Below are 24527 nucleotides of genomic sequence, written 5' to 3'. Positions count from 1 at the left end.
TACCATTCTCCACTGACCTGAAGTCAGTCTCCAATAATTGAGAGTGTATCATACTACTCCCCATTGACCCAAAGTCAGTCTCCATTGATCCTAGATCAATATTAAACATCCTAGCATAATGAGTACGGTGTACATGATGCATCCATCAGTAGTACTATGGTCCCTATCCTCATTTCACTACTCATTGGCCAGATGAGAGGTACTTCCCATGAGTCTCAGACTACATGGGTAGGATGTATCAGCGGGAGAAGGTGAACCACTCATCCTGCTCATATGCCATAGGAGAAGGTGAACCACTCATCATATGCATATCTCAACCATCATGGGGTATTACAGGGGAAGCTGAACCACTCACCCTGCGGTCACTCATCGCTCCAAGAAGTACCCTAAGCCCCCTGGAGCTCCCAAAGCTCAATATCCAAATCAAACAGGACCCTAATAAGAGGGTCTCTCCACGACTCCAAGTCGTTTACGGAAGGTTAATAATTTGACCTTCCGAGGGGATTTGTAAGAATATCTGCGACCTGATCATTAGTCCTAATATGACGAAGCCTTATTGCTCCCCGTTGTACCATATCCCGGATAAAGTGGTACATGATATCAATATGCTTGGACCGGTTATGAAACACGGGATTCGCAGAAAGATGAATCCCACTTTGGTTGTCGCGAAAGATCATAGTGGTATCTAGCACATGTCCAAACAACTCACTAAAGAGCTTCATCAACCAAACAACTTCACACGAGGCCATACTAGCAACAATATATTTAGCCACAATGACCCTTAAAGCAACCAACGTTTTCTTCCTAGTCATCTAGGATATCGAAGCAGAACCTAGAGAGAAGCAACATCCTGATGTGCTTTTACGATCCACCACACTGTTAGCCCAATCAAAATCAGAATAAACATGGAGCCTCATATTCTTGGCAGTGTATCTCATTCCATAGGTGATTCTGCCCCAAAGATATCTCAAGATATTCTTGGCAACAACCCAATGCATGTGATGAGGCTCGACCATAAACTGACTCAATGAATTCATAGCAAAATAGATGTTCGGATGAGAGTTCACTAAGAACATCAGGGCCCCCACAAGTTGATGATACTCAGAAGGATTTCCCAAATTGGGCCCAACAACACTTCCGCATAAATTCTTGAAGTTAAGTTCCATCAGAGTAATCACGGACTTGTTGTCCACCATACCAAATCTTTCAAGTAGCTTCACAAGTTGATGATACTCAAAAGGATTTTCCAAATTGGGCCCAACAACACTTCTGCATAAATTCTTGAAGTTAAGTTCCATCAAAGTAATCACGGACTTGTTGTCCACCATACCAAATCTTTCAAGTAGCTTCACAATGTATTTTCCTTGAGAAAGGAAAAGCTCACCTGCCTTTTGCCAGATCTCCAACCCTAGGAAATAATGCATCAGTCCTAGGTCCTCCATTTCAAACTCGGAAGCCAACTCCCTCTTACATTGATGAATAAGAGGGTCTACACCTATTAGAAAGAGATCGTCCACATAAAGTACCAAGATGAGAAGTTTGTCATTCTCAACCTTAAAGTAAAGGTTCGAATCAACTTCACTTGTTTTAAAACCCAGCTTCATCATATAGTTGTTGATCTTCTCATAACAAGCTAAGGGAGCTTGCTTCAACCCATAAAGGGCTTTCTTCAACCTGCGTACATGTTTCTGACGATCTTGAACTTCGAACCCCTCGGGTTGTTCTACATAGAATTCCTCCTTGATTGAACCATGCAAGAAGGCGGTCTTGACATCCATCTGATGTAGATTCCATCCTTGCGAGACAACAAGGGCTATAATCGAACAGATGGTGGTATATAGGGCAACGGGTGCAAATATCTCATCGTAGTCCACACCTTCCTTTTGAGAGAAGCCTCGAGCAACAAATTTGGCCTTGAAATTTTCAACACTTCTATCAGCTCCATACTTGATCTTATAGAGCCATTTCAAGGTGATAGACGAATTTGTTCTTGGGCCTAGGGACCACATCCTAGACATCATTCTTCATAATCGACTCATACTCTTCATTCATAGCATCCTTCCAAACTTGGTGCGTCACAGCTTCTTTGAATGTGCAAGGCTTATATTGAACATTGGTGTTCATGCCAGTTAAGTACCCTTCGTACCTATTTGGCTTCTTACTTTCACGAAATGTCCCCCTTTGAGCAACATGTCTCTCGGCATCTTCAAGAGTTTCCCTAAGCCATGAGGGTATCCTTGTTATAGACATTTTTGTTCCCTACAACACCAAGCATGAAATGTCCATAAACCAAGGGCTCCTAAGTCCCTAAAAGCGTTGTTCTAACCCCTAAAGGAACAAGGTCAACTGATTACAGCTTCTCCCAGAAGTTCTCCATGAAAAACTACTCAGAACTGGTCAAAACTGGATCATTGCACTTGCTCCATGGTGAGAGTGCGATGCATTGCACCTTGTACACACGGGAAGTGCGTTGCATTTCAAAAAGCCCTTCTATGGGGTGTGATGGACAAGAAAAGACAAGTGGCGGAGACAATTTGCGAGGTGGATGATCATGGAATCTTCCAGAAACTTCTCCTGAGACACTTGCCTCTCAGAATCACCCAAGGATGAGTAAGAGATCAATGAGATCTCCAAGTGGAATCAAGAACTATCAGAGAGAAGACACTAATCAAAAACCCAGAGCTGACTCACACCTCTGCAAATATCTATATATAGATCTCTCATCCCAGAGATCCAGAGGTTAGAGGCTGGAATTTTGCATATTGTAAGGAATTGTTGTTGGTTTTTTGAGACAAACATCATATTGTTGGGTGATCTATGCTTTGTTTGAGGTGAAGAGGGGCTTCTTTGCTGGGAGGTTGATGCTGGGTCGGGAACCACTGGTTGTAACTCCTCCTGAATCTTTTCTTGTTTATAAATAAAAGCTATTTGAGTTTTCCTCCATGCTTTTGTATCATTGATGTTTGTCACATTTGTATGGTTAACTTAAATATGATCCTAAGTTGTTTATGAATATAGATCCATGTCTTTGTATAGTGTTCTTCTTTTGTGATCTTACAGGTACTTTGTGAAGCTGGGCAAGTAAGGGAGCAGGTAGCTGAGGACTATCAAAGAAGAGAGGAAGCGACTTGAAGGATTAGCGCAAGACAGAGGTTGGTCCTTCTATTCTTCTCTATCTATAATTCATAAAGGAAATACAAAAGTAGTTTTTCTCTGTTTGTTTCTAAGGAAGCTGTCACACCTTAGTGGGATAGAGCAGTTCTAAATAGACACTTTTCCCTGTAACAAAATGGCGACTCCGCTGGGGAGCTAATTAGTTTGTTTGTTTATCATTCTTTGTTTGTTTGTTTCATAAACTTATAAGTGGCATTCGAACTGCATTTGCCATAACAAATGAAAAGTAGACATCTGCTGCTTCAATCCATTCACTGGATCTATTTATGATTTAAACAACTGATTCACAAACTATCTGATTGCCCCTGTGATAGCTCTTAGATCCTCCTTAGATCTACCCCTGATTGTTGAATTACTGATTGCTTTTTACTCGGCCAAAAACCAAATACTGAACTGCAAACTGTGACCCGGAACCCAGACAGAGTCTCGTTTCTGGCCCAGCGCAGGTACTGTTAAGATACCCTGAATTTCAACACACTTCCCGAAAGGGCAACCTGCGCTGCATTTCAGATTCTCTGTGTTGCAGGTGCACTGATCAGACTAGCTTTGTGCATCTGTGGTTGTTGTGCTTCATTCTTACCAGTTCTATCTCTGATTTTTGCTGCCTATGATCAGTATATGTCTATTTGAAACCCCTTTTCCTTGCTGTTATTCCGCCTCCTTTGTACAAAAGAATTGTAGATGTTTTTGTGTGTTTTTTGAGTCATTTACAGTTCTCCTTTGCAAAAGTAGCATAATCTTACTGTCATCCTTTGATTTGAATCTGTCGTAAGTGTCGATTTCAATCGTAGGAAAGAGCTTGATTGTTGTTGATGGTCGATTATCCTGTTACTATTGCTTTTGGTCTAAATTTGTAATTTTCTAGTGTCAAAAACGAGTATTCATTTCAAAATCGTAAGGTGTCGTAATCGTCTCTATCTTTTGATTTCGAAAAGAAGCTTGTTTGTGTTTGCCGCTTGAAAAGAAGTTCAGATTTGTACATCAACTTTCTTTTTAGCATCCATATACTAAGAAAGTCGAAAACAAATACATGCACGTGCACTTGCATATAGACAGTCTGTTTGGCTTGATTTAGGAAAGTGCATTTACAGTGTGCTCTTTGCTCTTTGTGAAAAGATTTTGTCTTTCTTTTCCCTAGTAGTTAGGATTTTCATTGCATAAAAGAGATAAAAAGTTTGTTTATCATCTTTAGATTGCATTTTAGGAATTACATCTACATCTCGTGGTGAACCCCAAAAGGCAAACTTCATAAGCAAGATCAACTTAAAATAAATTCAATGAATCTAACAACGCTTTGGAACTTAACGCACAACATTTAGAGGTCTAGGCTAGAGACGTATTCCGGCGTCGTAAAGCCTGGTAACTGTTGTTCTCACTGATGGTTGGGTGATTCCTCCACTTTGAGACGATAAGTGCCAGTACGGACTTGTGCTCCCACGTACCGTCGAGTATATTTTGGGAGACCCCTATAGGCTTAAATCATTTATCCATAGGAAGCCGTGTCTGCTGCCCTATCGATCGCAATGCACTGAACACAGCATTCGGGAAGATTGATTGTCGTACCGTAAAAAGTATTCTGCAGTTTTGCGATTGGTTTGGTACTCCCTCTACCTAGACTTCCAGAGCAGTCCCTTTCGTTCATTTTCAGACTCCTTAATGGAAAAGGTCCATCTGAGCACTTGTCACTTCAGGCTCATTAAAAATCGAAGGAGACTAGAGTCATCTTTTGTTTTTTCTCGACTCTTAAAAACTGAAAAAACAAGTTGTGTCAAAGCATCTAAAATTTATTTTAAACGGAAACAATGTAAACTTTGAAACGGGAACTGATACTGTTACCCGTTTTGTAGAGGTGGCAAAAAAATGACCCGATTTTCAAAAGTGTTGATGTAGAATACACATGTTTTTTTTAGAACATGGTTTTTGGAACTTTAATTTTTTTCATGTGCATTAAGTTTTAGAATGGTAGTGAATGGTAGTGATTTTCATCCTAATTTTAAAAAGTGAGTATTCTGCATCACACCCTTTTTTTAAAAGACCTATTTTTTGAATATCCATTTTTTTAAAAGACCTAGTGTATGAAATGTAAAAAAATATTTTCTAAATTTGATAGTTTTTGAAGTCGTCATTGTATTCATATTTTCTTGTTCTCTATCTTAATTTTTTTTTTTTTTAGTGGGGTTTTTATTGTTTTGCGTTTTTAAATTAGAAAGTCGATAGTTTGAATTTTAGATAATCTACATATTTAGACATCCTTAATTAATTTTTCAATCCACATGAAATAATTGTTTCTAAAAAACAACATTTTTTAACAATGGACATAAAAAATAACCATTTTTAACATAAATATAACAAAAAAACTAAACGTTTTGATAATTTTTTGCTAGAATTAACATGTCAAAATCACAATTTTTATACAAAAATATTAACTAAAAATGGTCAAATAATAGTTTGTTTATGAATTTCATGTCAAAAAAATAATAATAACATCTTTTTTTTCAAAAAATAATAATTAACTTACTCGACTCACTATCCAAGATTGGCAACGCATCCTTGCCCCATCGTTTTACCCGAACGACCAATTTACTTATATTAATAACCGTAAGAATGTTACATGTTTATATAAGTAAAATTGTCCCGCGATCACATGTTTATATAAGTAAAATTGTCCCTCAATCAAATGGTATTAGCCACTTCAAGTTCTCAAGAAAACACAATAAAATAGACAAACTCAAAGATGATCTAAATGTCTAACTCCTATCCTCTTTAGCAGGCTTGATGGACTTTTTAGAAACTTTATTTTATATGGTACTAGCCACTTCAAGTTCTCAAGAAAACACAATAAGATAGAGAAACTCAAGGATGATCCAAATGTGTATTTTATGCACTCTTGAAAAATGGATCGAATCAAAAATTAAAACCAAATTATGGATCGAATTAAAAATTAAAACTGGAATATGTATATTATGCACTTGAAGCGGGGTTCATAAAATGGATCGAATTAAAAATTAAAACTAGAATATGACAGAATGATGGCTTTTATTTAGATACAAAGGCTGGAAAGTTGTTACTTCAAAACACAAAGACTTGACTTTATGTTTGATTTAGAAGTGCAGCAAAATGACAGAATACATATGTAACTGGGTTTTTTCTGCTTTAATAAAATCTAGTTCTGTTTTTTTCGTCTGAAAAAAACATCCCATTGTACCCACCACTCCATTGCCCCATAAGAAAAAAGCATTGTTAGTAAGCCAAGTCAATATTCCTATAAACCAGAGAGAAGTGGGGTATTCTACTTGAACAACCTGCATACGTTTCCTACAAACTAATTGAAACCCTATGCAGGAATTCGTTGTACCAAGACTCATTAAATTCGATAGCAACTTTGAATTTTATTGGGTTATAATAGGGTTATGATTACAGTCACAATAGAATGAGATCAGTGAGTAGTTCCACTATGGGTGCGTTGAGAGTTTCATTCAATAGGCTCTTTTAAATTGCCTTCCAGCTTTTCTCTTAAAACATTATTTCACGTTAAAGCATATATACACATGTTGTTGGTTGTTTGGCATCTTATAAGGTATCGAACAGTTAAATATTAATTGCAATTGTTTGGATATATTTTTCACTGTCAAGTTGTGTTTAGGTTGGTGTAAGCATTCTTGCACTGCATTAACTACAACCAGCGAATGCAATTTAAGTTGCAGAGAAGAGCTATGATGCTCTCGGATGTTCTAGCTATGGAATACAACAAGGCAATGGCAAGTAGAGGAATGGAGGACACCAGACCGTCCTCATGGATAAAAGAAGGATGCAAGTCCTCAGTCCGTTGGGATAGAGAAAGGAAACCAAGATCAAGAATAAGAGATGTTGCTTTAAGGAGTTTAACACATCACAATTAAAGAAAGATGCAATTGCAAACATACACATGAAGGTTTATGAACTAGTTATCTGTTTAGCAGGGCCTAGCTTGAGGAGGACTGGTAAACCCCTTTGAAAAACCCTCCACAATTTTGAATAGCTTTTTATGTTATACGGAAGAATGATCTATTCATCATGTTATATATGTTATATGGAAGAAACAATTCATGTAAAAAATGATTTAAACATCCTGTTATAATAAAATGTTGTTGCCAAGATTGTGAACACTCTTTAAAACACTGTAGCTGAAGTCGTCACTAAATTATCCATAAAAATGGTCTTTAAAAACAATGTCATCGTACTAATTATTAGTCCCTGCCTTCGGCACGCAGGGACTATAGCAATCGCTCTGCATAGACCGAACATTAAATTACATTGACCAACCATGTATTCACTATTTTAACCAATGTTTAATAAAAATATTTAATCAAACAAATTTTTATGCAAAGTTTTAATTTCGACCTCTTATTGTCGGGAAAAATGTATGACTTTGTTAAAACTTACGATAATTCCAAATTTCACTTCACTTCAACGCTAGTTTAATGCCTTCCATGTTAGTTTAATGCTACGTTGTCGTTAGCATTATTTACAAAACATTTAATGTTTTCGGAGAACATTTAAAGTTTTACATTCTCCACTGCAATACATAACAATGCATATCCAAATCACCGCAGTACATAGGGGTGTAGTCACATCTTCGTGGCAAAATGGGGACTGTCCACAGCTTCGTGGCAAGCTGCATGCTCCTTCAAAGCCTCATGTTCCTTCTACATTTGAAGGAGGTAAGTGAAATTGAATTGCTTCCAAACAAGTTCAGGCATGCACTTTGATTTTGTTATATAGCTCCCTAGAAATGAAACTACTTCCGAACATGGTCAGGTCGGCACTCTGATTTGGTTATATAGTTGGCTTTCAGGCCTGCACTCTAATTTAGTTATATAGTTCGCCATAATTTCTTATTAATGTCCAGCATCATCTGTTCCACCATGGCCACCGTTGTAGCTGTTGTTGCCTCTATCACTATCTCACACGGTGAGTGTGAATAACTTTCTCATATCAATTATCTGTGAATAACTGCCCAAACGATATTTTTGTTTAGTTCGCAACAATAGGGTTGTCTGTAGTTTTGAATCTTACTGGACCTCATCTTGTCATTTGGATTTCTGCCTACTTCTATGATCTGCTGGCGTAGTTTTGAATCTTACTACACCTAAGCTTCTCAATTCGATTTCTTCCTACTTCTCTGATCTGCTGGTCTTGAGCTTGTCAATTGGATTTCTTTCTACTTATCTCTGCACGTCTTAATTGAATTTCTTCCTACTTCTCTCTGTCGGTCTTAAACATTGTTCTAAGCATTGCAGGTCTCAATTTAATTTCTTCCTGCTTCTCTCTGCTGGTCTTAAACATTGTTCTAAGCATTGCAGATAGATGAAATAAAACCACTGCTGATAAACAAAATCTTGTGAAAAGGATCTGCTGGTCTTGAACAGTGTTCTAAGAATTACAGATAGATGAAATAAAAGAACTTCAGATAAACAAAAGCTTGAGAAAAAGATTTGCAGTTACAGTCAATGCTCCCAATTTACCAACAATAATTATTTAATTATAATTCTTTAATTGAAAAAACAGGGGGAATACAATTCATATGTGTATCCATCAAAGGAGGAATACAATACATATGTTTACCCATCAAATTCCAAAGAAAGCAGTCATTTGGATTTTGGTTATATTTACAAATTTTGAAATCATAATTGCACAAGCTACTAATTATTATCAATGTAGAAGCTTACAGCTCCTTCCATGGCTGACAAGTGAAGCACTATCATTAAATTGTCCATAAAAATGGTAATTAAAAACAATGTCATTGTACTAATTATTATCAATGTAGAAGGTTACAGCTCCTTCCATGGCTGACAAGTGAAGGACTAGGTTAATCTTGCATCAAATCAAAGGATTTTCTGCAAATTTTTTGCAGTATTTAAATTGTTAAAAATAAGTTCGAATCACTGCCATAAGTTCATTTGCAATATTATAAGTTCATTTGCAATATCACGTTTTTAACTGTTAGGTACGTGATTATTTTGTGAATGGAAAGCGGGGTCGATTCCCGGAATCGACCCGCCGCCGGGTCGGGCGGGGCGGAGTGGCCCGGGGGTGGCGCTGCGCGGCGGCCACCCCCGGGCCACTCCGCCCCGCCCGACCCGGCGGCGGGTCGATTCCGGGAATCGACCCCCGCTCTGGAGGTTCCATTCACAAAATAATCATGCCGCGTGTAGGATTCCAGCCAGCTGGAAAATTGAAAACTCAAGTAAAATTACTTGTAGAGTGCCAAAACCAAAGAAAAAAACTCAATTAAAATTACTTGTAGAGTTACATAACCATGGAAGCGTCCTAACGAAAAGAACGAATAACAAGCAAAAAATAAGGGAAGGAAAGTAGTCTTTGGTAAACGCAAAGAACCCTAATAGCCTTTAAGTCGTTAACCGTGTAAGATCATATACATTCCATTGGTATTAGGGTTTGGCTTTATCCCTATGCTTTCGTATTGATGTAACACATGGAATAACAAGAGCACGACCTGTAGAAGAAGATTCTTTAAGGAATGTAGAACTAGATATATCACATTGATTTCGAAATTATAGTTTCAAGTATTAATAAAACCCACGACTATCACAAATAATTAGCAAAGCCTAGCAATACAGAGATAAAATTATTATTATAAAGTCAACACAAGACTTTGTGTGTGTGTGTTGAAAACTTTTTCTAAGGTATAGTGTTAGTTAAATCGTATGACGAGCACGAGTGAAACATGTTGTGAGCCAACATAAAGTGAATTGGGACTTATTTAATTATATTTGTAAACAAGGGTCTCACATTTAGATGTTAAAATTATATGATTTGAATTGTTTTAATAAAAAACATGATGGTTATATGATCAAGAAGAGCTATACAAAATAAAATATATGAAAATATATAATTATATTGAGAAATTTGTTATGGGTATGTTTATGTTAGGAATGAGTACTCCGAAGAAGGAATAATAGGCCTACAAGGGAAAAATAATTCAAGTTAGGAATTTAAATTACAATTTTGGGTATAGATAAAGCGCGAACCTGAATTCGAGGAATTTGAGTTTTTGTCTCCCTTCATTGCTCTCGAATTATGAGTGCACCAAATTTATCTTATTACATAATAATAGAAATGGCGGATGGATGCATCTTTCTTATGCCGGGTTCCAACAAACTCTAGGATTCAAGCACTATTCCTTATGCCTATTTTATATTGAAGCCCAAATGCTTGAATTGGGGAATTTTTCAAATTTATTTTCATGATCAAAGAGAAAAGAAAGAAATATTTTTAAATGAAAATTTTCAAGTCTATTTTTATGATTAAAAGGAAATGAGAGAAGCAACAGTAAATTGAAATTAAAAATGATTTCAACAGTAAATGAAAAACAATCAAACTAGGCCTAAAGCCTCTTACAAAACAATATACGATAAGGTCATATATTCAAAAGCGTTTCACTATCTGACCAAAAATTATTCAATGCTTACAATGAGCTTGTTAAAGACCTGGAGGGGACTTGTAAATTAGAAGAGTACAAATAAACAAGAGGTACCTACTTTGTCAATGGGGTCTAGCTTAGATGATTGAAAGGAAAAAAATTTAGATTGTTATCCTCTCCACCTGGGTTCAAAATCTTGCTTGTCACATCTTTGCCCTTCATGAACCAATTGTTGTTTGAGGCTCTTCATGAGCCCTGAGGAATATCTTACCCTTGCTTATCAATGGTGAGAGTGCTTGGTTACACCATACATGTAAAAAGATCAAGAGGCAACTACAAATATGCCAGAGTTCTTCTTGTGAAACCTCACATCAAAAACCCATTTAATGATGTTAAAGAAGCAGCCATCTATCAAGTTCTTGTATTTGTAGACTATAATCACTAGTCATATCCAACCATATTGTATCAAATCGAAGTGAACTGGGTGAACGATATGCCATTGGGAGGGAGACTAATGGAATAATGAAATTATTATTTGAAATAGATACCAAGTTGTCATTCATGGACAACCTGGAAGAGTAATGTGGTGATGTTCATCAGGCATTTGGGAGTTATGTTCAAACGATTTTCCATTGGCTTGACAAGTCATGTTCCACCGAGATCAATGGTCAACAAATATGTTGGGTGGAGAAGTAGTGAGGGAGTTAACTACCTCGAGAAACATGATAACTAATATGACCCATATCATTCTGACAAAAGGAGGGGGCTCCAACTTTGGGGATGCAGATCATCGATGCATGAGCATATCGAATCATAAGGTAGCAAGGGGGTTAACTACTTCAAGTCACCTGATATGTTGTAGATTGAGTTAGTGCTCCACCACGGGACTTAAGGTCTAGCGTTGATTCTTTTATTAAGATGAGAAACTATTGATTTTGGTTGAAAACATGTTAAATTTATACTTAGGAAAGAAAAATGATATTCTACCAGAAACATTAATGTGTTTTTTCCTTAAAATTTAACTTTGTTTGAGACATAAAAAATTGGTTTTATTAGAATTTTTTAAAAAGTATGAAAATTGACCCTAAAAAAAAATTCATTATTCCAGTATCAACACTTTCATTCTGAAGCTATATTTTGCAGGAAAATTTCGTAGAAAATTTCGTAGTCACTGCCATTTTTAAAACAGCCGCAAAATTGACACCTAAAAAAAAATCATTATTCCAGTATCAACACTTTCGTTCTGAAGCTATATTTTGCAGGAAAATTACGTAGAAAATTTCGTAGTCACTGCCATTTTTAAAACAGCCGCAAAATTGACACCTAAAAAAAAAAACATCGTTCCAGTATACACACTTTTCGTTTTGAGCACTGTTTTTGTGGTTTTTTTGGGGTTTTTGGGCCAGAGTTCCCGTTTTGAGTTTATAGTTCCCGTTTCAAAGTTTACATTGTTCGGAATATTCATTACCCCTTTCCTACGTTGATCTTCGGTTGAGAAAATGGAGTCCACTAACCAAGGAATTCCCCTTGGAGGAAATCCTAGTCCCTTCTCCTCTTGGGGAGATGTTGGTGCACCCCATATGGCCACATTGTCACTTCCAGGACTGACAATTGGTTTGCCTATATGGCCCTTCTCAACCTCTGTCATTCAGAACAACACTATTCCTGAACAATCAAATCAGCAACTAGACGAGTCCAGAGTTACCCACCAACCCTCTACTTCCTCTAATTCTTCCTCTCCTCCTTCCTCTTCGCTTGATGGGGCTGGTAAAGCCAAAAGTCAAGTACCTAAGGAGAATAAGGAAAAGATGAAGAAAGAGAAGAAGAAGAAGGAGCCAAAAGTGAATGGAGGCAAACGAGTATCATCTAACGAAAATCCACACACTGCACCGACCAGGCCTAAATCGCCATGTGTCATTTGCAAGGGAGACCACTATCACAGAGATTGTCCTTGCATCCCTCGGATCTTAAGGGACTGGTCTCCCCGTTTGCACAAACCAGTGTCGTCAACCTCTGATGATCATGTTGAGAACACACCGTCAACTAGTGAAAGTGAAGCCCCAGGACAAAAAGGAAAATATAGATTTCCTTGTAAACTGTGCGAAGGCAATCATGTCGTCCACCGTTGTCCCTTCTTAGACGAGGCTAAAAGAGTTTTGGACGATCGTCCAGTTTCACCGTCACGACTTCCTCCTGGATATAAAAAACTCCTGCCGAGTCCGTCACCAGTTGAAAATCCGGCTGGCCCGCTCAGGTGGTCAGCTGAAGCACCTATCATTGAAGATAAACCATCTGAATCCATACCAGACGAAAGTCAAAAGGTCAAGGTGGCAGTTGACCCGGTCTTGCCTTCAGAGGTTTCATCTTCAGATGATACAGTCACCGAAGAGAACAAGGATGACACCGTCAAAATTATCTTCATAAGCACAGACTCTAACGAACATGGGGGCAATTTACCCGTTCCTTTACCGCAAGAAGGAAGTTCATCTGAGTCGTACCCGGCCGTCTATTTGGTCCCACCTCCAAGCAACCTAGTTGTCTCCTTCGACTCGAATCAACTAGGCAGACCCCATTTACCAGCTAGTGTACCATTACGAATTATTGTTCAAATATATAGAATGGTTATGGCTGGTACCATCATAGATGAGGGGGCTTCTGTGAGTATCCTTTCCTCAACAGCTTGGAAAGCGCTTGGTTCGCCATCGCTTTTGCCTGAAATGAGAAATCTAACAGGCTTTGATAAAGGAACCAGTCGACCGTTAGGGATCCTTCCCAATGTGCCCATAACATTGAGAAGGAAAACTGTTCACATGAACGTAATGGTAGTTCAAGGACCCCTGGATTACAATCTAGTCCTTGGACGAGACTATATTTATTGCATGGGGGCAATTGTCTCCTCACTCTTTAGAGTAATGTGTTTTCCGCACGAAGGAAGAGTGGTCCAACTCGTAGACCAGCTTTCATTTCCCGGATCACACATAGCAAATAGTCATATACCAACCCTGAATGGTCTTTTCACGCAAGAAATGTCTCAATCCCCAGTCCGTCCACCTGATGAACGCGAGTGATTCGGGTGGACATGACTGAAACCCAGGGGGCATGCACCCTGGCCTGCTCCGGCAGGAAAACTTCGGGTATAGGGTAGGTTTCCGCGAGAGAATATGACTAGTCTGTACTCCCGTCCGTGATTGGAAGAGGGAGTTATTCTAGAACAAGATTCTCTTGTCAAAGTTATGTGAGTTGGCGGGCATCGCCACTCACCTTTGTCTATTTTAGTAGACATCACCGAGGAAGTGTTTTGTTTGCACCGTGTATAGAGCAATCTTTGGTAACCTGAAAGAGGTAAGCCTTTCCTGATAAAACAAATGTTTTATCTACAAATTGAGGGGTAACCTTGAAACTCTGTTTTATACCTAGGGGCATGCAAACCTTTTGGAGTGCAAGCAAAGAGCGGTCATTTATCTATTTTTAGGATTGGTCGTTTCCTAACTTGCATAAAGAAAGGATGTGGGGAAAAACTCTAAAAATTGCCATTTTATATGAGACTTTCTTATCATATGACTGGATTAATCGAGCAATTTTAGCACATAGTTCAAGCTCGTTAAAAAATAAACATAAGCCATGAGCAAATGTTTCCACCCGCGTTTAAGCTCGTTAAAAAATGAACTATTTCCCGGTAAATAACCATCGTGAATGTAGTACTTCAGCCATTAAAGCCTTGGTCGTGTTTGCACCGTCACCTCCACTTTTCATTGGCCGATCATTCACCTCCACTTGATTGTTTACCCATTTTGAGGAACAGCTGCGAAGAGTGATTTCACTAGCCATCCTTGTGACACTTCCGTGATTGGAAGATTCCAAACCTTACCTGGAATCAGTTGCTACCCGTTTTATCACTCGTTCCTCAAAAGACGAGTCTCCTTTAAGCTCTTTTCAACTGACTCGTAAAATATGAAAAGATTGCCGAGTCCTTGGCCTTCTAGCTCGTTAAAGGGATAGGAAGTGCTTCCCTCCTCTAGATTTTAATCTTTTTGGACCTGAGGGATTATTACACAAAAAGATCGAGCGCTTGTTTTATTCGGACTTAAGGGATTAGATGATGAAAAAGGAATTTTGGAGTTTCCTTTAGGTTCCTTTTCAGACTCTCTAAAATTGAAAAGGACCAAGTTATCTTTGTCGTTAAACTCGTTAAAAAGATTAATAGAGACAAACTTGTCTTTAGACGAGAACGAGTTTCACTATCGCTAGGCTCGTTAAAACATAGCGATGGGTTTGCCCGAAGGGAAAATTATAGAACAATCATATGTTATCCTCCTCAAGCTTGACAAAAATAAAGAGGTACTGGTCAGCAATGACTGGGGAAAAATGGGAAGAAAACTCAAAGAAATTTTGTTGGTAGCAAGTCGCTCTTGAACATGACACTTCCACTCCGTGTCCGAGTCGGGTTGGGTTGTTTTATTCACCGGTCACATCACCATGGTCACACCATGCCATCCACATTTGGGGTCAATGCTACCAATCCATCACATCAGTGTCGCCGATATGTTCAAGAGAAGTCATTTAGAGAGTTCACCTGTGTCTCACCCACTACCATACATTATACTCCATTCTTTCATGACCGCCACCCTGAACCTTATATCACCAGATCGTTTTCACCTCCATTAAAATCATTTGCTCTGTTCCATGTCATTGATGTGGGATTCATTAAGGCCCTCCTGTGACGAATCACTTCTTGTTGACATCAGCTCATTATCCAAGAAGTTGATCTAGGAACACCCCATTCAGTACTTTGAAGCTTGCATGCCTCAATGGCGAGTTTCTCACTTCTGGCGACAGGTTTACATCAATGGCCTTCGACCGAAAGATTTTGCATGGTGTTCGACGCCAAGTCCTTTATTCACACCACGTGAATTGTACTGCAGTACCTTGAGGGTCATTATCATTATCGGTGATTCCTCTCGCACTTGTTAACAGTTTACATCATTGACTGGTAATCAAGCGATGTCTTTCCATGTTCGACTTCAGAACATTTCTCACATGGATCGACTTGTACTTCGAGTGAAGATCGAACAAGATTGAAGACCCTGGATCTAGTTTCATCCATCCGGGCTGCGATATATATTCAGGGAAATAAAAACATTAAGTGTACATCATTGCAGCACATATAATCATCCTACCAAAAGGTTGATGGCTCTATCAGAATCATCAGTCTACACTCAGACGATTGTCTGTCCTATGTACATGAAAATGAATTTATAAAGCTGAGCATGGGAATACCCGCCTCAGCTAGATCACGAAAATATTATGAAGATAATGTATTGTATTGTATCTTATTACAGGTCTCCTCCCAGCATTGAAAGAACTTCAGATCCTCATAATAAAGCATTTCACCCGACACCAAAAGGTTAACGACCTCATACTTTAGGGGGCAACTGTTATAGACATTTGTGTGCCCTACAACACCAAGCATGAAATGTCCATAAACCAAGGGCTCCTAAGTCCCTAAAAGTGTTGTTCTAACCCCTAAAGGAACAAGGTCAACTAATTACAGCTTCTCCCAGAAGTTCTCCATGAAAAACTACTCAGAACTGGTCAAAACTAGATCATTGCACTTGCTCCATGGCCAGAGTGCGATGCATTGCACCTTGTACACACGGGAAGTGCATTGCATTTCAAAAAGCCCTTCTATGGGGTGCGATGGACGAGAAAAGACAAGTGGCGGAGACAGTTTGCGAGGTGGATGATCATGGAATCTTCCAGAAACTTCTCCTGAGACACTTACCTCTCAGAATCGCTCAAGGATGAGTAAGAGATCAATGAGATCTCCAAGTGGCACCAAGAACTATCAGAGAGAAGACACTAATCAAAAACCTAGAGCTGACTCATACCTCTGCAAATATCTATATATAGATCTCTCATCCAAGAGATCCAGAGGTTAGAGGCTGGAATTTTGCATATTGTAAGGAATTGATGTTGGTTTTTTGAGACAAACATCAGATTGTTGGGTGATCTATGCTTTGTTTGAGGTGAAGAGGGGCTTCTTTGCTGGGAGGTTGATGCTGGGTCGGGAACCACTGGTTGTAACTCCTCCTGAATCTTTTCTTGTTTATCAATAAAAGTTATTTGAGTTTTCCTCCATGCTTTTGTATCATTGATGTTTGTTACATTTGTATGGTTAACTTAAATATGATCCTAAGTTGTTTATGAATATAGATCCATGTATTTGTATAGTGTTCTTCTTGTGTGATCTTACAGGTACTTTGTGAAGCTGGGCAAGGGAGCAAGTAGCTGAGGACTATCAAAGAAGAGAGGAATCGACTTGAAGGATTAGCGCAAGACAGAGGTTGGTACTTCTATTCTTCTCTATCTATAATTCATAAAGGAAATACAAAAGTAGTTTTTCTCTGTTTGTTTCTAAGGCAGCTGTCACACCTTAGTGGGATAGAGCAGTTCTAAATAGACACTTTTCCCTGTAACACTCCTTGTTTAGGAGGAGGGTTCATGAGGAGGTGGATCAATGGGATCCATTGGTCCTTCAACATCGGGCATCGTCTTATCTTGTGATTCTCCCTGCTTTCTTGAATCTGCTTCTTTGTCCTTCCTTGGAATAGGAAGGTTACTAATCTTTCCAAGGGCAGCATCTTCATCAAAAGTGACATAATGACTTATCTCCACTTCTCTTTGACCAACACATAGATTCTATATGCCTTAGAAGTTTCATTGTAGCCCACAAATGTTCCTTTCTTCCTAGATGCATCTAATTTGCTTCTCTTTTCTTTCAGCACATGAAAATATATGGGAATACCAAAAATTCTAAAGTGAGAAACATCAGGTTTCTCACCGGTGAAAACTTCTTGGGGAGTTTTGGAGTCTAATGCTTGATGAGGGAATAAAAATTCTTTGGGAGATTTGGTGTCCAATTCTTGATGAGGGCATCTATTTTGAACGTACACCGCAGTTTTGGCAGCTTCCGCCCATAAGAACTTCAGAAGGCTTTGATCATGAAGCAGTGGCTTCTATAATAGAACGATTCTTCCTTTTAGCAACACCATTTTGCTCAAGAGTATATGTGGTAGTAGTCTCCCTCTTAATGACAACTTCTCTACAATAGTCATTAAACGCATTTGATTCATATTAGGTTCCATTATCGGTCCTCAATATTTTGATCTTCTTCCTGGTTTGATTTTCAACCAAGGCTTTGAAAGAACGGGACCATGAGAATACTTCATCCTTCTTCTTCAAGAAATATATCCAAGTTTTGTGAGAGAAATCATCCACAAAGATAGCATAATATAAATATCCTCCCAAAGATGTCATGGACATCATACCAAAGAAATCAAAATGAACCAATTGCAATATGTCGGTAGTCTTGCTATCACTTGAGGGGAATGGTCCCCTAGTATGTTTTCCTTCAGCACATCCCTAACAAACACCTTCATGTTCTACTTTAATTTCAGGCATACCTGTAACCATCTTCCTCACGTTGGGTAGAGCCTTATAATGTGGATGACAAAACCTCTAGTGCCATAATTTAGATTGGAGAGATGTGTCACAAGACATAGCTCCTAATGGGCTTCCTCCAACTTGATATAGGATACCAACCCTCAATCCAAGAGTAAATGCATATTTTAAATTTCTATTCCAAACAAGTACATTTCCATCAATGAATGCCACCTTGAATACTTTGTCTTCTATCGCTGAGATAGATACCAGGTTCTTCTTTAGATCAAGTACATATAGAACTTTTTGTAGATGAATGGTGTTACCTTGATTCAATAGAAGAGTAACATTCCCAACTCCCTTCACGGGATAGGTGGCATTGTCCCCAAGAATGATTTCCAAATTTGTATCATTTTCTATCAAATTTGAAAGAGCTTCCTTATACCCAGTGAAGTGCCTTGAGTCACCACTATCTATTAACCAATTTCCCAAGGTATCCGGAGGAGAGGCAGTAGGGAGGGAAGATATAAGATACAATTCTTTTTACTTGTTATCAACAACATTAGATTCATCATACCTGGAGTTTCATGATTTTTTGGGAGGTCAACCATTTCCATGTTGAGTAGCGGGAGAATTCCTTTTTCATTTATTGTTGAATCTGTCATTCTTTTGATTGTGATTGCCCCTGAAATTATTGTTGTGGTTGTTATCATCATGAGGTGTATCCCTTGTATTAGGACACTTCATAGCATAGTGTCAAAACTTGTTACAAATGAAGCATATTCCCTTCCTTCCATTTTTGAATCCAGATCTTCCTTGACATTGCTTCTTTGAACCTGCATTGTTCTTCTTTTTAACATGAGCGGAGAATGTAGTAGGATCATTCCTATTTGAAGGCATGTCCATTTCCATCGTCCTTGCCTCTACTTGAGAACATCTAGTCAACAATTCTTCAAAACCTAGAATCTTGTCATTGTTGAGGATAATAGTGTTGAACACGTGCCATTCACAAGGGAGTCCTCCAATGGCAACAAGAGTGAGCTACCTATTAGTAATAACTTCCCCTATTGAAAGTAGACCATTTTTTTATCTCGGTAATCCTCATGAAGTAGGATAGAATATATTCACCTCTTCCCTTCTTTATGTCCTTCAATTTTTTCTTGAGAAAGAGGACTTGGTTTGCATTGCTAACATTGAACATGCCAACCAACATGTCATATATCTCCTTTGATGTGTTCAAATTAGAGACATAAGCAACTAAATTCTTATGAATATAATCTCTGATGATCTTCTTGGATTTGACTTCACCTTTCTTGTACTTTGCCTTAGCAGAAACCGGTGCATTTGAAGGAGGTTTAGTAATCTTTCCTTGCACATCGTCCATAACATATTGCTCTTCTAAAGTCAAATAAAGAGACATCTTCCATGCATGATAATCAGAATTATCATGAAGCTTGTCATCAGATTTGAAGTAGGATGTGGAGGCCATTGAATCTTGTCCTTCATCAATAGATCTTAGTGATTGCTCTTCTCACTCTGCTTGGGATTTGTATTCACCTCAGCTCTGATACCATGTTAATTTTAGATAGCAATGGTATGTTCTATGTTTAAGAGCAATTTACTTCTTATTAGCCTAATATCAATTTCCAGATTAGTAATCACATTGACATGACAGTAAATCCAGATAGAACATAAATAAAAACAATAAAAAACAAGCCAACATTAGAGGACACAAGATGTGGCACATGTTAGGGACAAACCCCAGCGTGGGGAAACCCTTTGATCAATTCTTCTTATTATTCTTCAAAAGTTCAATAGAGAGAGAGTACAATATATAAAATTTGCTTGCCCAATCAAAGTCAAATCTGTCCAATCAAATTGCAGTCATAGGAAGCCCTAACCAGAAATTCAATGTTGGTCAATGTGGTAGAATTTCTCCTCCAAATCATCTCGGTCAAACCCAGTCAACTTGGCCTCAAACAACAATCCAAATCAGCCCAAAACAGAGGTGAAAATATCAGTCAAACTCGATTAACGCAAAGGTCAAACTTGCGGTCAACGTTGGTCAAACAACTCAAATTGCCTCAATTTTTGTCCACAAAAATGCGGCCTGCCCACATAGAATATTCCCCAAGAAAAACACAGTCAAACGCGGTCAACTGTAGCTCATTCAACACTGGTCAAACCCTCCTGCAATTCGGTCAATGCCCAAAACAGAAAATTGCAGTGTTGTCCTTCGAACGTGTGGAGAGAGAGGTTGCCCAAAAATGTGTATGACCTAATCAGATGAGAGAGATAAGGGTGACTAATGGGCGTCCAAATGAGGTTTATGCTCCTTCTATTTATATACAACGTTGAGGATGAATAGAAGTGTCATTTGGGCTTTTGAGCCTACATTAGATTGTTGGTTGACCTTGATAATTTGTCCATAAATGAAATAAATTCATAATTCCATTTGTACATGTTAGAATGAGATGATCTTTAGATCAATCCTACATCTCTCGGAAAGAGGAATCCAATAAAAATATTAGCTACATCATATGAGTTGTCTAAGGTGGAGTTTGGCCCTAGTTTCCAAATTTAACAAAATCAGATGCCCAAATCCAGCAAAACACTTCCAGGCTTATAACGTTGTCGTGTCTTTTAATTCTTCTTGTTAGCCTGAAATAATGTCTATAATTTGCTCTTCCTTGAACTATTAGGAACACCAGATATTTTGTTTGGCGGAGCTACATTCTATTGCAATAAATGGATCAATTGGGTTTCGGTTTGTTAGTACCAAATCTAACTTATCTTGGCCAGACCTTTATTCTGGGTCAAGGTTGCATTTCGCAAGAGTTAAGTTCCTTGAGATCTTAAAATCGTATATCCTTAATTTGGATTTTTTCATGGGAAAAGGGCTTTATTACAAAGTTTTTGTGTCCCCCACATTTGGAAAATGTAGGAACTGATGTCAGTCTATGTAAATATATTTTCTTTTTAAATGCTACTTAAAGTTGAGGCAAATAGTGTGTTCATTCTTAGTTGGTAAATGCTACGTATGTAATAATAACTTGTAATAATGACATCATCTTTTATAGCTCTTAGTAGAGAATATCTTATTGAAATGTTTCAATGCATTTTCACATGAATGTCAACAAAAGAAAGTCACTCTGATAAAAACATTTGGGCCATCCACATCTAGATGGCTTTTACTGTATGATCTGAATGTATGTGCAGAACGAAACGAGGGGACTCTAGCCCGGGTGAAGAAATTGATCTCATCTCTAGAGGCAAAATTAAATTAGAAGGTAGAGATGGAGCTCTCGATAGAGGACTGGAGTGTTATGATCCCCGACCTTCGTCATACTTGCAGATGCCTCATTCTGTACAAACAATATGTACACTTTTTTTGGCTGATGAAAAGAATCATTACAAAAGCTATGACGTCCTCTCTAGCAATTTCTACGAACATGGATTCTGGTACCAATGAGATTCAGAAGGAACTACAGCTGAGTCAACTCCAACTCCAGTAGCAGAATGCTCACCTTTGCCGTATTGAGTGCCACATTCCTTGTTTACCTCAATCAGAACTGCCAAGCTCAAGTGCAAAAGACCCCGCTCTGGTGGAGTCATCAGATGAATAGATGGTGGAAGGTTCCTGTCTAATATCATTTTTTATTTTGTTTTGATGTATATGTCGGGTAGCATTTTTTTATTTATAGTTATATGGTTTGTAGATGGTTTCTAGACTATAAGTCCTATAAGGCTTTGGTAGACAGACTCAGACTGTTTAAGTTTTGGATGGCATATAATGTGGTTCGGTGGTCAAGAGACCTGGTTTCCCGCTGGGCAGGTTGAGGCCATCGAACGCTTCCTATATTTGTAGCTTGGCTAATGATTTGAAATGAATGAATGAATAGGTACTACCAAGCTTACAAAAAACAAACTCTAAGATACTACATTCAGACTCAGACTGTTTAAGTTTTGGATGGCATATAATGCGGTTCGGTGGAACAAACTCGGTTTCCCACTGGGCAGGTTGAGGCCACCGAACGCTTCCTATGGTTGTAACTTGCTTGATGATTTGAAATGAATGAATGAATAGGTATTTTCAAGCTTACAAAAAAAACAAACTCTAAGATATACATTCAGGTGGAGGACAAGAGATGGAGGGCAATAATCCATACCATTGTAATGAAAAATATTGGAAGTCACAATAACTGGTAGAACAGTGAAAGATTCAAGAATGAAGTATGATCAACAATATCTGGTAACCATCTTGACGCTTGGACGGTTCCATTGAACAACTTTACAATCGTGATACCAACTATGATCACAAAAAACATAACAATGAGTGCAACACATAATACAGAAGTAAATTTCAAATAATCTATAAATTCATGAAGATGAACCCATCAATATAATCATAATATTTCAACATCATAACTCGTAAGCAATGACCCAAGATCCACATCATTGAATGTGTATCCCGTTTCCAACTGGAAAAACCCTAAACCCAAATATTTATCGATCAAATCAAGAGTAACACCCAATGTCTTGGTGAATTCCCCACTCCCACCACCGTAGTCCATAGTTTGAACACCACATCAGCGGAGGAGACGTCATTGTGTCCTTCATGCACATGCACACCATCTTCATCATAGTAGCGTTTCTTGGGCAACAGGGAACTCGTTTCACTCACTAAAGGCTTCTGCTTCAAGGATCTTTTCTTCGTCAAGGCCACAATCTTCATTGTTTAAACACAACCAAGCACCAAAAAAATCTTGGACTTTTGAAATGGAGAGGGCAAAAATTTGGATTGGTCAAAGGGAAGAATTTGAGATGTGTGAGAGATTTTTCAGAGATGACTTTTTCAAATAGATGGCACACAACTTTTGATGGCACACTCGATGGTGCAGGACCACCTATATTTTACAGGGCATTAACAATTTAATTTGCATTACTTACGGTAATATCACCGCCCTCTTCCAAGTTCAAGACCTTGATGACACCGTCCTCTACCAGCAATGCATAACTCCTTGATTGAACCCCTAAACCCACATGTTTATCGCTCAAATCAAGAGTAACACCCTATGCCTTGGTGAATTCCTCCCTCCCACCATCACAGTCGACAGATTGAACACTACAACAGAGAATGAGGCACCATTTAGTCCTTCATGCACAACATATTCTCCATACTGGTGGTTCTCGGGCAGCAGGGATCTATTTTCACTCACTAAAGGCTTCTGCTTCTGGGATCTTTTCTCCGGCGAGGCCACAATAGTCATTATTTAGACATAGCCAAGCACCAAAAAAATCTCAAACTTGTGAAATGAAGAGGGCATACGTATGGATCGGTCAGAGGGAAGAATTTGAGATGTGCAAGCGAATTTTCTGAGAAGAATTTGTCGAATAGATGTCACACAACTTCTGTTGGTACACTCGATGGTGCAGGACTACATATATTTTACAGGGCATTAAGAATTTCATCTGCATTAACAGTAAAAGCACAACCCTCTTCTAGGTTCAAGACCTTGAAAAAACTATCCTCTGCTAGTAGCGCATAGCGCCTTGATCGAACCCCTAAACCCACAGGTTTATCGCTCAAATCAAGAGTAACACCCAATGCCTTGGTGAATTCTTGATTTCCATCGGCCAACAGAAGGACCTTATCACCCACATTCAGATTCTCATTCCAAGCCCTCATAACAAAAGCATCGTTCATAGAAATACAAGCAATTGTGTCAACCCCTTTGGCCTTCAACTCATCGAATTTCCCCACAAATATTGTGAGATGTTTCTGAGAACAAGTGAGTGTGAGGGCACCAGGAACGACCAAGAGAACCACTTTCTTCCCCTTGGTTAACTCTGAGACTTTTATTGTTTGAATCTCGCCCTCTTTATCAAAGTATGATAGAGTAGCCTCTGGCAGCTTCTCCCCCACTGAAATAGTTGCTCTGATTGGCTGTAAAGTTGTTGATGACTGAATGAATGTTGATTTGATAGGATTTATTGTGTAGGGTTTGGGGCTAGGAACCAGAAATGAAGAACCCTTCAAAACCCTTGAAGGATTCTTCAATGCAATAATAGGTGGGTGCATAATGGATTTCATAAACGAATAGCAAATGGGCGTAGAAGGCACATTGCATGATAATAATGCTATGTTGTTTGTTGCTGTTGGCATTGATGCAAGGATTACGTGGCTTCCCCTGCAGAATGTAAATGCACCACTGATTTTTAGGGTTCCATGAGCTTATCCAAATCCTCATTGGTCAGAGTCTTTGGCCTCCAGCTTATCGGCTTTCTCCACACATCCTAAGAGATATTTTGTAGAACAAGTGGGTGTGAAGGCACCAAGAACAATTAAGAGAACCACTTTCTTCCCCTTGGTTAACTGTTAGATTTTTATTGTTTGAATCTCACCCTCTTTGTCAAAATATCACAGAGTCTCCACTAGACACTTCTTCGCCACTGAAACAATTTCTCTAATTGGATGTAAATTTGTTGA

General features: G+C 38.6%; 1 protein-coding gene across 1 annotated transcript; it reads right to left on the bottom strand.

The window, feature by feature from the left end:
• Positions 1–23486: 23486 nt before the first annotated feature.
• LOC149258776 (peroxiredoxin-2E-1, chloroplastic-like) lies at positions 23487–24203 on the bottom strand. Its single transcript, XM_089373039.1, has one exon. It carries the CDS (start codon positions 24201–24203, stop codon positions 23487–23489), a length of 717 nt encoding a protein of 238 aa, XP_089229165.1.
• Positions 24204–24527: the final 324 nt, after the last annotated feature.

This window comes from Pinus tabuliformis, chromosome 6 (genome assembly GCF_031772625.1).
Source record: "Pinus tabuliformis cultivar Carrire ecotype Pingquan chromosome 6, CPIR1, whole genome shotgun sequence".
Classification (NCBI taxonomy): domain Eukaryota; kingdom Viridiplantae; phylum Streptophyta; class Pinopsida; order Pinales; family Pinaceae; genus Pinus; species Pinus tabuliformis.
Note: the sequence above shows the minus strand (reverse complement) of the source record. Positions and strands in the feature narration are given on the sequence as shown.